The sequence below is a fragment of the Momordica charantia genome, assembly GCF_013281855.1.
Source record: "Momordica charantia cultivar OHB3-1 chromosome 9 unlocalized genomic scaffold, Mcharantia_2.0 BLBB01000009.1, whole genome shotgun sequence".
NCBI lineage: Eukaryota > Viridiplantae > Streptophyta > Magnoliopsida > Cucurbitales > Cucurbitaceae > Momordica > Momordica charantia.
Genome location: NW_028275167.1, coordinates 18,916,746 through 18,935,173, shown reverse-complemented (window position 1 = coordinate 18,935,173; position 18,428 = coordinate 18,916,746). Strand labels below are relative to the sequence as shown.

The 18,428-nt window shown below is 36.7% G+C and overlaps 1 protein-coding gene and 1 pseudogene across 1 annotated transcript; both read right to left on the bottom strand.

Annotated features, from left to right (window-relative positions):
• Nucleotides 1-554: 554 nt before the first annotated feature.
• On the bottom strand, nt 555-2,131 carry LOC148209139 (zinc finger BED domain-containing protein RICESLEEPER 2-like; annotated as a pseudogene).
• An 11,458-nt stretch (nt 2,132-13,589) lies between these two features.
• Nucleotides 13,590-18,073, bottom strand: LOC148209138 (uncharacterized). Its single transcript, XM_088117848.1, has 4 exons — nt 14,861-18,073; nt 14,687-14,774; nt 14,218-14,607; nt 13,590-14,144 (listed from the first exon to the last, which is right to left on the bottom strand). The coding sequence occupies exon 1, from the start codon at nt 18,042-18,044 to the stop codon at nt 16,389-16,391; it is 1,656 nt and encodes a 551-aa protein (XP_087973974.1). The 5' UTR covers nt 18,045-18,073; the 3' UTR covers nt 13,590-14,144; nt 14,218-14,607; nt 14,687-14,774; nt 14,861-16,388.
• Nucleotides 18,074-18,428: the final 355 nt, after the last annotated feature.

Below are 18,428 nucleotides of genomic sequence, written 5' to 3'. Positions count from 1 at the left end.
TAGATGAAATAAAAAAATTAGACAACAATGTTAGGATTGAATAGAAAAAGATTTAGAAAAATGAAAAAAAAAATAGAATCGATACCTTCTTCAAGCATTGAATCTTCATCTAAGTATTTATAGAAATCAACGTCTACCGGCTCGAAATTTAACCAATTTTGAGAACATATAAGAGCTTCAACTATTTTTGGAGCCAATGAACAATGTGAAAAGTCAACTACACGTCCTCTAGTACTGAAAGCCGACTCAGATGCCACAGTCGAGATCGGAATCGCCAAAATATCTCTACTAATTTGGCTAAGAATCTTAAATCGACAACTATTTTGCTTCCACCATGGAAGTATGTCAAACTTACTATATTCTTAGCAATAGATTCTAACAAGTACACATGGATCTCCGACTCGTTATTAGGAGTTATAGTCTCTTTGCTTCGAGAAATTAGACCCCAAATCATAACCCTCATCAAAGTTTGTATCCAAGTCCATACTAGAGTATTGGTACATTGAGCAACAATTGATGTATTACCACTACCATTTGCACTACTATAAGACAAACTAAAGAAAGAGACGCCACAAAACATACTCCATCTTATCTGTCATGCTTTTAGCCATTTCAGGTCCTAACTTCTTCAAACAATATGACAAAAATTTCAACTTATACCATGGATCCAACACAATTGCAACATACAACAAAATATTGTTCTTCTCACTATTTCCCCAATACTTATCAAATTTAGCCTTCATGCTCTTAGCCATATTACAAAGAGACTTCATTGAATTCAAATGTACGCAATTTTTAACTGTGCTAATCTCATGATAAATCAAATTCGATGTGGTATACAAAGATCCAAAAATTTTCAAAGTGACATTATAAAAGACTTTCAAAAACCTAACCAATATCCTAGCATTCGCCTAATCCTCCTTACTAGGCCGTAATTCCCTCACATAAGTAGGTTTTTATCCTCTAGTCTATCAAAAGCTTTTTCAAATTTTGTAGCTGCATGAAACATCATATATGTAAAGTTTCATCTAGTAGCAACATCAAGACAAACAATACTCTTACAAGATATCTTAGCAATTTTTGCACACTTCCTAAATTTCAAAGCACGTGCAAGAGAAGATCTCACAAATCTCACATCATTGCAAATATTACTAATGCAAACATTATGATCCTTCAAAGCATCACACACAATAAGATTTAATATGTGTGTGCAACATCTAACGTGCATATATTTGCCCTCAAATAACAACCCCTCATTGAACCTCTTGATAAGATATGCAACGACAGTATGATTTGAACTAGCATTGTCAACAGTCAAAGCCATAACTCTTTCAATCCTCCATTCCTCCAATTTGTTCTCAATAGTCCTACCAATGGTATCTTCTTTATGATTCTCAATTGGACTAAAACTAAGAATCTTCTTATGTAATTATCAATCAAAATCAATTAAATGAGTAGTCAATACCATATAGTTTATATTTTGTCCAGAAGTCCAACAATTGATAGTGAGAAAAACGTTATAGTTTTGTTTTTGCCTTAAACATGTCTTCCAAATCTTGTTTCTCACTAAGATATATCTTCAGAATATCCCTAGCCATAGTCATTCGAGATGGAACAACAAACCTAGGCTCAAACAGACCTATGGATTTATTAATAAATCTTCGAAAACTCTTATCATCCACAAACCTAAAAGGCAATTCATCTATAATGATCATATCAGCTAAAGCTTTTCTATAACTCTCCAAATGAAATGAATCACAAACAAGTTTTGAATCAGATTCCAAAACACCATCAACAGGTTCTTGATTTTTTAAAGCTAATAATTTTTGGGTTGGATCTCTCTTCTTTTGGTAAAGGTATTTCTTGCAATTTTCTATGTGAAATTTTAAAGCTTCCGTCCTATTACTCTTAGGATGACATGCATACGTATTTCCACAATATTTGCATATAGCTTGAGGATTAGAAGGATCACCTTTCAATTTCTCAAAATGATCTCACACTATACTTTTGATATTCTATTTACGCTTCCTTCTTTTTAGACTTGAAGAACAACCTGCCACTGGATCTAGATCTATGTTCATAGTACCAACTTTCTTTCCAACCGTCATACCTCTTGGATGTTCCGATGCATTCATATTAACTCTGCAAAATATATAACAATTTTGTCAACAACAAGTGGAATGAACAACCAAACTAGAAGAACTTATATATTTTCAGCAATGGTTGGTTTTCTTACACTTTCTTTTTTTTGGCTTTTTTCTCATTTACATTTGCATGATCAAATCAGATTCCATTTGTATTGATTTCATTTTAAATAGTAAAAAACTTGTTTTATGTGTGCCATTACGGAGTTCTAAAGGCAAGTTGGTTTTTAATTTTTTCTTGAGTTATTTTTTTAGTTCCAATTTTCTAGTTTCATCTAAGCAAATGCCACTTGTGAAAATGGAGGTCTGATGCTAGTTTCATCACTTCTACAGAAACTAAAGAACACTAAGAATCACTCAAACAACTTATATATTTTTCAATTGAATAAGAATAGATTTAAATAACTTACTCCTCTGAACTCGAATCCAGCTTGAAAATGGAGGTCCGATGCTGATGGGAGGATCAAAATCTGAGTTGCGGGACTGGGTCGCGGCGGGGGTTGGGTCTCGGCAGTGGCTAGGTCACGTTGTAAAGTGACCGACGGGCGACGAGCTTTGAGCGACGGAGCTCGATGGTGTCACGGTGGCGAGGACGATGCAACGGAGGAGAGGGAGAGTGTGAGTCGTTTGTGGATGATGCCGTGATGAGTGGCTAGGAGAGTGTGGATGAGGGAGAGAGAGATGGAAGGAGGCTAATCGAAAGGGAGAGGGAGAGAGATGGAAAGGAAGGAGGCACAAAATTAGGAGGCGACTGGGTGGGCTAACCCTAATTTTGTTATATACATATATATATACACATATACACACATATATATACTATATATATGTATATGTATACACATATATTTGTATACATATGTGTGTATATATATGTATCTACACATATATATAATATACTTTTTTTAAAACATAAATGTCAGTCGGGTTGGTCGATTTTAAGGGGTTTTTTTTCTGCCAACCGACTGACGTACCCTCTATCATCAAAACCGACCGATCGACTTTGGTTCGGTCGGGTCGATTTTGCCTACACTAATGTTAACTCCTACAATTTAAGTTATGAAACGCATGAGTGACAGTTCAACATGGCTACATCTCGATTATCAACTAAAAGGATTGGATTAGGAACTTCTCTTGCTTGGTTTTCTCTTTCGCCTGCCATATCTCCGTTCTTAGGAGGATCTCGTGGAGGAGGTGGATTGTGATTCATCTCGATGGTCTTTTCAAATTCTTCAACCTCTTTGACTTCCTTCTCTTTTTGATTTTCTCTTTCTTTTTCTGAACCTCTGCTCACACTTTCTCCTTTCAAGGGTTCTTTTTTCAATTTTTGGTTCAAAGTTCAAGCAACCTGATATTGTGCTCATACACAACTCCGTTAAGGATTAGATATAACAATTAAGTCTCAAGACAGAGGTATGCCACAATCACAATATGAAACAATTCACTTGAAAAGAAAATGATTTTGAAAGGTCTTCAGCAACGATGCCAAAAACTTGTTGGGACTTTCTCTACCTTAAAAAGATAAGAGATACGTGCAAGCATACGTGGTCATAATTAATACTTGGAAGTAATCCGAGGTCGAATCCTCCAGGACTTTTGCTTTCAAAATGAACTTATGAAGTGAAGTGGTTCAAAAGATGCAATTGTGGGTTATGAAAAATTGGTGTTGGTGTTTGAGGTTGCAATAATCATATATATATAATCTCTACTTCCTACCTTAGTTTTGATAGAAAAATCTGGAAGATACAGACTTTGGGGAAAAAACGCCAACCACTATCTGGCTAATTTTGGAAATCTGAGTTCTACTCTTCATTAACCACTGCATAGCCTAGGATAACCTACAATCATATTTCTATGTGTTTTTATAATCCTAGATTGTATTTATCAACTCATTTGCATTTATGGCTAGAGGTCCTATGTCTAGGACCGTGGTTTATGCGCTTATGTCTAAGTCACATCCCAATTGGTTTCCTATTATTTTACCTAACCTAACCGTCTCAGAGTGGCGCTTTGGTGCATAAATCAGTTTCCCAGTGGCCAAATGAAAAAAAAAAGACTTAAAGAAATGTTTTTAGAAACAACCCAAAATTGCGTTAGGCGCTTTTTGGGCGTTTTCCCAACTGTGTTAAAATTAAATCATTTTGACTAAGGCATTCTACAGAGAGGTTGAAAACTAAACTAGTGCATAATTAAAGAAAAGAAATCGCACGAAAACATAAGAGAATTAATTTCCATTGAATTAAAATAAATAATAACGACGTACAAGGAGTTCTAGCTTAACCTTCTTCTTTTTCGAGCTTGAAGGGAGTGTAAACTCGCTTAAGAACTTTAATGGAATAGAATAAATGAAGAACAAAGGAAATAACTTGAATTAAAAGTAGAACAACACCTACAGTTTCCAAAATACAAGTAAATAACAACGGGAAGAATAACTACAACGATCTCTAAGCTAGAAAATGAAAACTACAGCTGAGAGTGAATGAAATTGAAAGCAAATGGGATGATGAACTATTGGGGGGAAGGCTCCTTAAATAGGACTCCAAGATGGTTGAACTCCCCACCAAAATAGGAGGAAATGGGTTCAGATCTTCCAAACAACTTCAAATTGACTTGGACTGGCTGTTTTCCATCCACCAAACAACTTGTAAATTGACTTCTATGCCCTCCACAAGTGAAACGCTCGTTTTAGGAGAATTAGTAAAATTGTGCTAGTCCTGCACATGGGAAAATTGTGAGTTTCTTCCGACTTTGACCATATTTTTCTTCCATTTTTCTCAAAATACCCTATATTGCAAATTGCCCAAAAATGTTCTCCTCATATCCTACTTTAGGAATATGTGAACACTTTTAATTAGAAATGAAGGGAAATGGTTCGTTTTTATGGTCAAACATGCCTTGACAGTCACATTTCTGCTAAAAGTGATCATTGGTTGGTCGGTGTCCTTCTAAAGCATTTACAATGTAAGTAAATCTGATGAACATATTGGAAATTGAAAGCAAGAAAATTTTCATTCTATTTTTCTAATAACTATAATTAGTACTGTTGGCGGTGAATTTCGGTTGCAGACCACGTGTTACTCGAACGAACAGTCCTACCAGGGAATGAGTGAACCTGAAACCGAAGTTACTTAATGCTGGTGTGGTGTCCCGCCAAAAACACTCCGACGATCAAGTTAGTCATCGAGGGAGAGATAGGAATGAGACACCTTAAGTATAAGTGATAGGTTTTTTACTTGTAGAAGATGAGGGTCCTTCCTTTTATAGCTTCGGGTGGCCGACCAGGAAGAACGACGGTTAAAGGTGGCAGAGGTGCAACGTGCCGTTTGGAAAGCATCTGGGGACATACTTCCGATAGCAGTAGGGTGGTAGCGCCTATTGTGGCTCAGGGACTCATCCCCTACAGCTGTAGGTGCACCCCTTTGTACCGACAATGCATGCCCTTCCCTGCTACGGTTATGTACGGGGCATAACCGCTTGTGGTCCCTTGTTCTATCTCAACTGGATGTGTGTCCTACACGGCGACGTCGGGTTGTGGAAAGGGGCCGTACATGGTCCCGCTTCCGCTGAGAAGTAGACACGTGTCCTGCTCGAGTTTTCCTTCAATAGTCAACCCTCTTTTGGGGCCAGGTTGCTTGTCGGCTAGTTGGCTGGGGTCGAACGCGTTGTGGTTCTGCAGGGCGCGTGAGGCTCTGACGCCTACCTTTACAAATCGAATTGTGGGACCCGCAGAACTCAGTGGTAGCGACGATTAGCCGTCAATGTGTACGATTACCTTGATGGGGGGACACGTGCCACTGGCTGTTTCGTGGGCGGTTGAGTCGTCCATACGGTGCTTGAAGCGATAAAGTTGGCGGTCGTGATTCCCAATGTCGTTGGGATTCGAAGCGACGCCTAAGAAATCTTTAGATTCACCTGTAAGTAGAGTGATAATTACTTCTTTTCTTTTTTCGCGACTTCATACCTTTGACCGATTGTCTCCTTGGCTCCCATGGCTAATTGTCGAGTTGTGAACCATGTTCCATCGCAGGCCACAGAGCAGGACTTCTCGGAGCTTCGTGCCAAGTACCGAATTCCTGATTACTTCCTTATGCGTCTTCCGACTGGGACGAAACGATTGATAACCCTCCACCTAGGTGGGTAAGCTTTTACCCATAGATGTTCTGGAATGGAGTGAGGCTTCCCTTTCTCTTTTTGCTCAGTCTTTCTTGACTTTTGCTGGTGTGGCACTGGCACAACGGCCCCCAACGTGTTGGAAATCTTGATGGCATTGGCCATCCTTTGGCCGGAATTTGGGGGAGGTGAGAGAATGATCGTAGCCTTGCTGTCCACCCTAACCTTGATGAAGTCAATCAGGGGGTTTCCGGGGTTCTACAACTTGAGTTCTCATCGTGGGACACACTTCAATGTCTCATCTTCGAACAAGAACTGGAAAGACCACTGGTTCTTCATCAACAGGAAGTGGTTGGCTAGGGGAGACCCGTTTGTCGGTCGCGTAGCTAGTCGCTTTAGGGAAAATGGTTGGTATTATCGTACTTCTTTCTTACTTCCCCTACCATGATCCTTAGGCTTCACTTCTTTTATTGCAGTGTTCCCAAGTGTTGCCCCACCTCTTTCATCTAAGTCGGAGGACATATAGAAGAAGATTCTAGCGATTCCTGAAGTTGAGAGGGTCCCTACGCTTATAGCCACGGACGAAAGGTCGGCCCATCATCGTCTGATTAAGGATCCCAATGGTCCGACCAGGGGCAGCGACAATTGTCCTAGCCCCAGCAGGACACCGGCAGGTAAGGATGTCGTTGCTTTTCTTCTGCGGGTTTTCCATTTACCGTTTCTCATTGAAACATCTGTGCAGGTCTAGTATGTAGAAAGAAAAAGATAACTACTCAAGTATGTAGAAAGAAAAAATTATTCAATTATCACATCTTTACCTAACCTAACAAGAAATCAAATAGCAAATTACAATACCAAATGTTGAAATCTAACTAGGCATAAATCAACTGACAAATTGCAAAAGGAACCTAACTAATGTATGTGAAAAAGCAAAATTTTAAACTCAATCACTTGACCTTGTCCTCCAAATATCATCTTTATTTCTCTCGGGGGGGGGGGGGGGGGGGGGTGGGTTCTTGTCACCAGAATCTTCGCTCTAGGTTCACCCACAAATTGTTTGAGATAACCATTCCGGATAAAATCTTCTACTTATTCTTTGAGATCGTAGCAACTTTGTGTTGAATTGTCATGATCTTGATGAAAGAGGCAGTATTTACCTTTACTCCTTTTGTAGGATGGTTCTTTCATTCTCTTAGCCCATTTGAGTCGATTTTTATCTTTATTTTCCATTAGGACATGCTCAAGCGGAATTGTTGTTGGAGTATATTTTCGAACCGCTTTGTAGGGTGATCCTGCTCACCAGGTCGTTCTCGTGAATCTTCTATCTTTCTACACTTCGTCTCGGATTGCTTCTCACCATACTTTACTCCTTTTCCATTATACTCTGTCTAGCTATGCCCCCTATTGAAATCTCGCCTTGACTGGAGCAACTCCGTTGCACTCATGTACTTCTGGACGCGACCTAGAGCCTCTGTGAAGGTGGTTGGGATCTTTTTACCCAACGATCATAAGAACTCCTCATCTTTTACACCTGAAATGAAAGCATTTAGCGATATTCTGTCAGTAAATCCGTTGACCTATTACTACTCATCGTTGAATCGTGTCTCTGAGAGTCATATTTGATTATATGATATATATCATAATTTATATAAGAATAAAATATATATAACAAAAGTTTAGAAAGGATATGTGATATATACCATATATAAACTACCTAATTTTGTGGGGGACAAAACAGATAAGTTATGCAATTCTACATTTATTATTGGATCATATGATATATACCCCATATAAAATCTAACTTATATTTCTAATTTTGTGGAAAAATTACATAATATTAGTGGCTTCTAAGTTATAGGCTTGATATATGGATGTCGTCCTCCTTCTTAAATGTCTTCACATCATCGACCCGCCTCATTCTCGTCCAGAATTTTTATGATCAGAATCAATTGGAGAAAGATTACATTTAAAATTTGCAACTTGCAAGTGTATCAAACATTTTCATTTTATTGACATAGAGAAAGTAGAAAATTAATTTAGACCTACGTTGGAGGAGATTGAATTGAGCATCATCAAACAATTTAATTCGATCCAAACCGGAACATTCAAATGTAGACTTTGATCAATCAGTGTAAATCAAATGTTGGATCGAAGAGAGGCCACAATATCATCCGTTCTCCCAATCCGGCCGATTCAAAATATTAAGAAAAGCTAAGGAGGGGAGAAAAGGTTCAGGCCCCACCAAAGGTATGGACAAGTAAAGAATCCACTTTGGCCCAAATTCTAAAAGTCTCAAAATTTTCATATCACATATAATATATATATATAATATTTTTACCTATTTATTTTAATTTTTAATTATAAAAATATTTTAAAATAAAAAACAATATATTTTTCATAATTTTTGTATTATAATATTACAAAAACAAACTAATAATATATATAATTCTCTTAAAAAATGCATGTGGGACCACGAGCATAAACAAACTGCAGATTGTGGAAGCATGAGGCATGAGCCGAACTCGACTTGCTCATTCCGTTTTTTCCCTTAGACAGTTAACAGCCGAAACAAATGGATTAAACTGTTGGTTCGTTAGTTAGGTTAGCGTTATTTTGATACACTTAAGCAGGCGGCTCATACTTTTTTGTATTTCATTCAATATTAATCGGTTCGGTTACTTTACACCCCTAACAGTCAATTCCTCTCCCTTGTCCTTATACATTCTCCTGACTAAGCTTTACTTGTCTTGCTTAGACCCACCCTCTCTCCTTGTCTCTATTTTCTCAGTTCTTTTTACTTGGAATTTGATCTCTCTAAACTACACTGACTTGAGCGGGTGCGTTCCTTTCTCTTATCTCTTTCGCTACATTTTCTTGTTTTTGTTTGATAGTTTCGTACCCTTCTTCACATATATCAAGAAATTTGTTTGATGGGTTTCTATTTCCCTTTTTTGTTCTTTTTTGTTACTCATTTTAGTAATTCTTTTTAGTTGGGATTATGGGAAAACAACTGATGTAAACAGATTTCCTTCCGGCGACATAGGAAACGTTGTTTGGAGTCTTTTGGAGGGTCATACACGTATATATGCCGATAAGATTACAGCACCCAACATAGAGGAAATAGAGTATATGCTATTATGTTCAATTCAGTGGTTCTAGAGAGTTGAGTTGATGATTTCCTTAGCCAATCAACAACTATGATATGGATCTTCATATCTTTAAAGCTCTAGAAATGGATTCTAATATTGTACTGAATCTTAGGACGTACATGTATACCTTGGAAGTGTTGAAACAATGAAGGTAATAAAAAAATAATAAAGAAGAAATTAATAAAATACTCGATGTTTGATGAACAATGAGGAAATATGAAATATGAGAGAGTATAAATCAATCGATGAAAAAATTCAACTTTTAATTGAAGGACTAAAAAATTGTGAATAAATAATGAATAATACAAATGTTGCTGATACAAACTTCTCCCGAAAGTTCGCCCTTATATAGGTACAATACTTGAGCCTATTTAGTAACCAACACATAATTTAAACCAACATTAAAATGTAGAAACTTACCCTTCATAAAACTAAAACTTAAAAGATATATATAAAAAAATTAAATTAAAATCTAACAATTAAAGAGAGAAATTCAAGAAATAAAAAACTGAAAATTAAACTTGAGTTAAAAGAAAAAAACTTGTAACTCAACACTCTTCCTTGAGATTTTTCTTTGTAACATCTAACTTTTGGCGCAGAAACATAAATTGCCTACATGGTAAAGGTTTTTAGAGAGAATGTCGGCAAGTTATTCTTCAGAACTACAAAACGTAAGCTTGATTTCATCTTCTTTCTATGCTCCGCTCAATAAATGAAATTTGAGTTTAATGTGTTTTGTTCTACATGCTGTGTAGGATTTGAGGCAATAACAATAGCAGACTTGTTATCAAAAAATAATATTGTAGGTTCATCTGGTTTAAATCTCAAATCACCAAGCAATTTGTGAAGTCATATTTTCCTCTTCATTTGTGACTGATGCAGTTGAAATATATTCAGCTTTAGTTGATTGAGCCACCCCTTCTTATTTTCTTGAATTCCAAGAGAAACCATTGATGTCATTCTCAAGGTTTTTTAGCTTGAAATTACTCTCAATTTCAATCAGATTGACAAACTTCTTGAAATTTTTAGAAACTGGAGTTCTCTTGATAAAAAAAATACACTTAAGTCATCCTGGTAAAATGATCAATAAATATAATAATGTATTTATTATTCTCAATAGACGTTTTGCACATGGGACCGCAAACATCGCTATGCAGCAATTCAAGTTTTTCTCGAGCTAAAAAAAACCATCTTTTGGTAAAGGTAGCCTGTGCATATTCCCTTCTTGGCAACTTTCACAAATCGAGACAAAATTGGAAAAATCATCAACCATGTTAAAAAAATGAAAATTTTGCAAAGTTTTGTTGTTGTATAGTCAAAAGCAATGATGCCATTTTTTGCTTTCTTCCACTTTGGCATTAAAGGCATGATGACATAGTGAGTCACCATTAAAAAAGAGGGCATTGTCAATAGAAAGATCTAACTAGCTTGCTAAAATATTATTCTATTTTAAGTTTCAAATTTTTAGATTTTAGAAATTAAAACAATTAAGTGAGATGACACAAAGACGTTTTTAACGTGGTTCGGTTTCCAACCTACTCCACAAGGCCACACCCAAAGAATAAGATTAACAATCAAAAGTTAGTATAATTTACGATCAATATTGACTTATGCATAAGAGAACTTCCTTCTTAAATCATGCCGCAATACTTGATCGACTCCTCATTCGATTGAATCTTTTCAAACACAAGCTCTCCTTGTGTTGTAGACCACCGCTTGAACTCCCTTCAATGGTGGATGTGTCTTATCCAATACTTGATAGAAATCTCACAAAAGAAAAACAACTCACAAAATTGCAGTTATCGAATTACATAAAAAATTTTCTCTCAAAATTTTACACCATAAACAATGCTTGAACAATTTGAGAGAATAAAACAAACTTTGCTCAACACTTCTTGCTTGATATGTTCCAAGACTACATAATAAATAGACAAATAAAATTGACATGAGAAAGAAAGTGAATTTATCACAATTCCAATTCAACCACAAATCTCTCAAAACAATTAAAACAAAATTTTCTTATAATCAATTAGTAAAACATTCCAAGAAAGAAAACTAGTCGTTGGAAATATTTAAGAGGTCAAATCAAATTCCAATTCAAACATACAAATAAATTGAATTATATACATAAAATAAATAGAGAAAATGATTAAATAAAACTTAATGTTTTTTCCTTTCATCAATCCTTTTGACCCTTGTGTTCTCTACTCATGGTTATAAATAACGCAATCTTGATATTTGGAAACCACATAAAAATTGTTATGCAATTAAGCAATACTAAGGAAGTTTTGAGATAACCTTGAACATATATAAAACATTAGATTATTTTTTCACCTTGCTTAAAATGCATGTTGACAGTACCTCTACCTTCAACTAGTATTGTCTCGTCATGTCCAAGAACCGTCTTAGATTGTATAGATCTATCAATTTAGCTAAAAAGATTGATATCTTTGGCCATATAGGTAATGCATTTACTGCCAATTAGCCATGAGGTTGACTCATTATCATTTGTATGAGAATTCATAAACAATAGATTTGTTTCCTGATTGTTGTTTGCACAATTTACTTGTTGCTGGAGATTTTGGATTTGGTTTTTCTGGGCATAACAAAACTTCTACGTATGACTATCCTTGTTGCAATAGTCAAAATGGTAGGCTTGTTTGTTTTTGTACCAACAATTGACGCTCCTCATTTTTCCTTGCTTGTGTGATTTTTTGTTGATTGTTTATCATTTTGTACCGTAGGTTCTTGCCTTTAAACTTGGAATTAAAGGCACCCTCAACATGCTCCTCATTATGCATTGTATCACTTTGTTCCTGGGCTTGTAACTTGCTAATTGACTTAGCTATAGAGAGTACTCAGATCAGAAGACTCTTCTATTGCTGAGATCTTTTATTCAAATTTACTAGGAACACTAACCATTATTTTTTCTACAACTTTTTGATTTGGTAAATCTTCACCCGCTCGTATGATTTGATTCACAATGTTTTTACTTTATTGTGTAGTCCTTCACAAAATCTGAATCTTTCATCCTGAGAATCTCAAATTCTCCTTCGAAAGTTAATAATTTGACCGCTTTTACTTTGTACTGCCTTCAAATTCCTCGTGTGATGTATCCCAAGCTTCTTTTGCCGTCTTACAATCAATAATCCTAGCAAATATAGGATCAGATAAAGCAGCTTGAATTATGTTGGGAATGACAATGTGTATTTACAAAAGATAAAGTTAAATATTTCTTTTATGGTATTGAATAAACATTTTATTTATGTTTAATTATTTGAACATTACTAAATTAATTATTTAACGTTTTAATTAAGTAATTAATTTTGTTTTGTAACGTTTTAATTAATTAAGTTAAAACGTTTTTTTTTCTTTTCTCTTTTTAAACTAAATCATGTTTTCTTATGCAAGAGGTGGTGATGAACTTCTAACAAATATGTGAGCGTGTTCTTCGATTCCATTCGGCTCCGACGAGTGCACGCTTGAGTTTGGAGTTGTGTTAACCTTGGGGAGCAACCGGCATATATATGATTTATCACCATGATCGTGTCGAAATTGCTCAGTGGTTAACCACGACACAACAATCGTTTTTCATCTAATTTCTCGTTCTATTTTCTACCATTTGAAAGCAATTTGAGGAGCAATTGGATGAAGGACTTTTTTTATTAATAATGTTAATTATAAAAGTTATTTTAAAAATATTGTATTTTAATTAAAATTGTTTAAAATATGGTATGTTTTGAAATTTTTTTTAAAAATATAGTGGTTTTAAAAAAGTGAGGGGTGGTCGTCTCTAGATGACCATCCAACGTGGTGCCATCCAGGACGCCACGTAATTTGTTTCCAAGTTAGGAGATGGTCGTCTCTACCATCTTTTTTTTTTTTTAATCGTGGTCGTCTCTTCAAGAGACGACCACATTATTTTTTGTTTAGTATTTTAAATATTATTAAATAAAATACATGGGTATATTTATTTATTTATTAACTAAAAATTCACTTTAATCTCTAGTTATTATTATTAACTATATTAATTAAAAAATCCCCTCAAATATATTATTAACTATATTTTTAAAATAAGTTTTATTATTAAAATAAGTTTTATTATTAACCATATTATGCTGTGTAAACAAAAATTATGATTTTATGATTTTCTTATATAATCGTGAAGTTATCCATGTCGGTTCAAAATTGGAAATTAATATTATAAATAAGAGAACAATGTTTGTAGTCCGTCAATTTACAGTCTATCGATCTAATCTGTTCCACAATGGGAACGTCGCCGGTTACGATGTGGCTGACGACGAACTAGTGGTGCCGCTGGTGTCTCTTGACTCTCTGTAGGGTCTCGATCTTCCGTAGGGTTGAAGTATTGTCCATGCTCTCCACGTCCACGTTCGTGGCCCCCTCCATAGCCATACTGCGGCGGCAAAGATGGTGTGTGATACTGACTAGAACCAGGAGTCGGTATCATGACCATAGGCGTGGACGAACTAGCATCATCCTGTGTCTGTGTAAATGGTGGAATGTCTTCAACCCTATGATAGATAACTTCAGGTACGGGATCGTCAAGTCCTACTGGAGCATCTTGATCTACTTGACGTCGTCCTCTACGCCTAGGGCCACGAGCAGGAGTAGGTACTTTGTACATTTGATGAAGACTCTAAAGATGCCTCCCACCAACGTTGCACAACCTATTAATTTCGTCTGATGACAAGAGAATACTGATTTGCTCGAAACACGCAGCCTACATGAAAAAAAATTAATGAATATGTATTTATTAATATGAATAATTGTTATAACGAAATAAAATATTGTACCGTAGCACCAAATGCTGCTCTTTCTCGAGTTATATATCGTCTGATGATTAACATATACCAGCTCATGTATCCTGGATCGCAAGTACCGTCGTCGTCGACTAGAGGATTGATAACAAGAAATTGGCTACGTATGTTCCACCTCGCCACAAAATGTGCAATCTGATCCTGCCAAGTGCTATCCCGAATGTCGATGTCATGTATCTTCTTATCCCAGCATGGCACCTCTGGAATTGTTTGTTTCATACCAAATTGTCTTGTAACTCTATCAGGATGATGTCACTCCACAATATGAAAGCATATGAGTGGACTCACAGTGCACCAGATGTTATGTCCATTGACACAGAAGTCGGGTAGGTTGGCAAATTCGTTATCATATGGCTTTCAGATCATCTAAAATTGTAATAAAAAAATCGTGTAATTAATTATAAATCAATATATATTTTTACATTATAACATTTAAAAAACGTACCGAGCCTCGTGGCAAGAGGTCCAACATGTATTTGTACTGGATCAAAACATGTGTAGATACTTCTGTAACACAAAATTGATCTCTCCATCTACAATAATATTATAGGTTAGTACAACAATTGAATGCGTAAAAAAATTTTAAGAGAAAAATAGGACAATATTTATATCGACGTACCGGGCAGCTAATGGTCGACCCACGAGATCGTGATCTGAGATGTGATGACGCTGTGGAGCCATCGTGGGGAATCGATCCCAAGCCCATACTTGTAGATGTATAATTGAACCAGCAATGTCACGAGAGTCAGAGCGACACGCTTTGCACAGATTTCGATACAACCACGCCAAACATGCTCCACCCCAACTGAAACGTCCAGCTACCTCGAAATTGGCTAATAGCGGGAGAAACATTAAATGCACCAAGTTGTTAGACTTATAGGCGAATAGACTACCACCGATAAGCTGCATAATATAGGCACGAGCGTATCTGGCAATGGTTTCCTCATCAGCATCGTCGGCTAGATTACGAAATTGGGAAGTTAGCTAAGGTAGACTCAGCCTAGAGCCTCTGATGTGCGCAGCACCTGGAGTCACCCCAAGTATGCTTGACAGGTGCCTCTCCAATCATAATCAACGCGACCAGTAACAGGCTCGCCATCTACTGGTAACCCAAGCTGCACCGCTACATCTTGTAGAGTGATAGTACACTCTCCATCAGGCATGTGGAATGTATGAGTCTCTGGCTTCCACCGTTCCACAAGCGCAGTAATGAAATGCCAATCTAATTGGATGAATCCCAATCTGGCGAATCCGTAAAATCCAGAAGCGCATAATGCAGGTTCAATTAAAGGATGCAATGGGATGGTACGATCAAATACCGCCTCTCTACGTCGGCAGTGCAACTCCTCGTTACACTGACCTTGCCAAACTAACTCTGATTGATGTCGAGTTTGGTCATACAATACAGATCGATCGATAGGACCTGGGTTTAATTCCATAATCTAATACAATAGATAATCATTAGTTGAAAAATTAAATATAAATTTCAAAACAATAGTCACAACACAGAGTGTCAATTAAACTAAAGGTACAATCACATAGAGTTTTCAATTACATCGACAATTAAACTAAAATAAATGATTCAGACTAAAGTTTTCAATTACATCAACATCTAAGAAGGTGCTTCCCGTCATTTCGAAGGACAACTTTTTCGATTGTGACCAAGTTGATTACAAAGCCCGCATCTCTGTTGAACACTTGGTTTCCTCCAATCCATCTCGTTATGAATACGCGAGCTCCTTGGTCGTCCAGGCAATCTCAATAATGTTGGATCAGGGTGCAATATAGGTAAGTTTGGGTGAGTGATCCAATAATCTTCATGCTGGATTGGCTGAAATTGAGGAGCGTAAGACTCAGCATACCTCGAAAGCTTGTAAGGCTCCTCAATGTAGTCCTCGTAGTTAAAGTTTAAGTGCGAACAAACTGCCATTACATGAGAACATGGCATGCCATACGTTTGCCACTTGTTGCATGTACATGAACGTTCTTCGACAGTAATTCTCACTATTTGTGTGTTCCCTCCTTTCGAATTGTAATAGTGAAATCCTGTTTTCACATGAAACACACCTACGACTCGATCATAACTGACTACAGTGTGTTTGCTGGATCTCGCGGCCCATCTAACAAGCTTATCGTAAGCATACCTATTAAGCTTGATAATGTAAGTTAACAAAATTGACATAATGCAAGGATAGTAAACAACGCATTAAAAAATACTTGGTGTATTTTTCGTTTCTACTTAAAGCATCTCTTGTCTCCTCCCTCCGCTTCTCGAAATATTTTACGCATCGGTAGAATGTAAGTTCTACCAAGGCAGTGATAGGTAACATCCGAGCTCCTTTCAGCACCCCATTTATGCATTCGGAAAGATTGGTTGTCGCCCACTCATATCTATATCCACCATCATGTGATAGGGTCCACTTCTCAATCTCAATGTTGCGGAAGAAATTCATACAAGAACTATTCAGTAATTTAATATTTTCCACCTCCTTGTTATACTTTCGAATTTGGAATTGAGCACCGGCACGATATACCGAATCTTTCAACTCTTTACAATTGTATTTTTTGTTGAAGTTGCTAGAAACATGTCGTAGACAGAATCTGTGATGCGATTTAGGTCCGGTCCAACCATTGTCTGGATTATTAACCACAGAGATAATACCACCATGTCGATCTGAAATTAAACATATCTCTTCATGCGTAACAAGTTTTCTTAGGTTTTTTAAAAACCATCCCCAGGTCTGACGACTTTCTTCGTCTACAATGGCAAACGCAAGAGGTAACAAATGTCCATTTGAATCGACTGATGTTGCTATCAATAGCTTCCCCTTATACTTTCCGTAAAGGTGAGTACCATTTATTTGAAGCACGGGGCGAAACTCCTGAAAGGCTGTAATGCAAGGACCGAATGACCAAAATACAGAATGAAGAATGCCATGACCCGGTTGTCCATAGTTTCTAATTTTCGATTCAACGATTGTTCCTGGATTAGTGTGTTTCAGCATGTACATCCACTTTGGCAAAAGTTGATATGACTCATCCCAGTTACCAAAAATACGAGCCAAAGCTTTTGTTTTTCCTTCCCAGACCCTCCCATAAGGAACATGATATCCAAATTTTTCCTTGATCAAATCTTGAAGTTTCGCAATACTCGTAGAAGGATTAGCTCTCACTGCATCACAAAATTCTCTACTTATCATATTTGAATCCAATTGACAATGACTTTGATTAAATTCTGAATATATGCAAGAATGTTGGTCCACGTACTTTGTAATCTCCCATAAGTTAGTACTTTTCTTAAGAATCGCACGAAGTCGCCAATTGCATCCATCTTGCCACTTATTACATCTAACTATCCATATAGATGTTGTCGACTCTACAACTTCGTAAGGATGGTGACTCTTTACAGCAAAACGTCTGATGATATGTTGCATAGTTCTTTTATCATTACACATGAACCCCTTGTACAACATATCAGTTTCAACTGTCACTGGTCGCAACATGGACTCGTGTTCTGCAATACTGTTAACACCGTCCATGTCAAATGTTTGAGAAGGGATCTCATGTTCACCCTCGAGTTCCAATTCATCAAACTCATCATTCGTCGCTGTCCTGAGTTCTATAAACCTATTATCAGCAGTTAAGTCTATATCTTCATCTAAATTAGTCGTTGGAGGTACAACTAACTCAGGTTCGGGATCAAGACATCGACTCTGGTCAAGACATTGGCTGGGTCCCTCGAGATCCAATGATTCAAGAGGGATATCATGTTCACCGTCGAGGTCAAATGAGACATTCGTCATATTTCTACATTCACATATAATTCCACTAATTGCGGACATGGCAGTGCAATAGAGAACATTAAATCCAATGCATTCTGGTTCTCTAATGGAATAGAGATGTATTTAATGGAACCCGATGGTGTTTGATTAGGGTGTCTATAAACAAGTTCTAATTTACTTCTCCCCATATCTAACCTCAGTGACACTCCAACCATTTGAATAAAATGTTCAAACTCAATACCACTGTAGACAGTAAAACCTCCACTTGACGGTCCATCGTAATCAATTTCATTTACACCATCAACAGTACCTCCATTCATGTACAGTACAATCGCCAAACATTTAGCTGCCATTTCAATCCTAAATTGGAAAAGGATATATTTAATTAAGGTCCTAATTAAATTT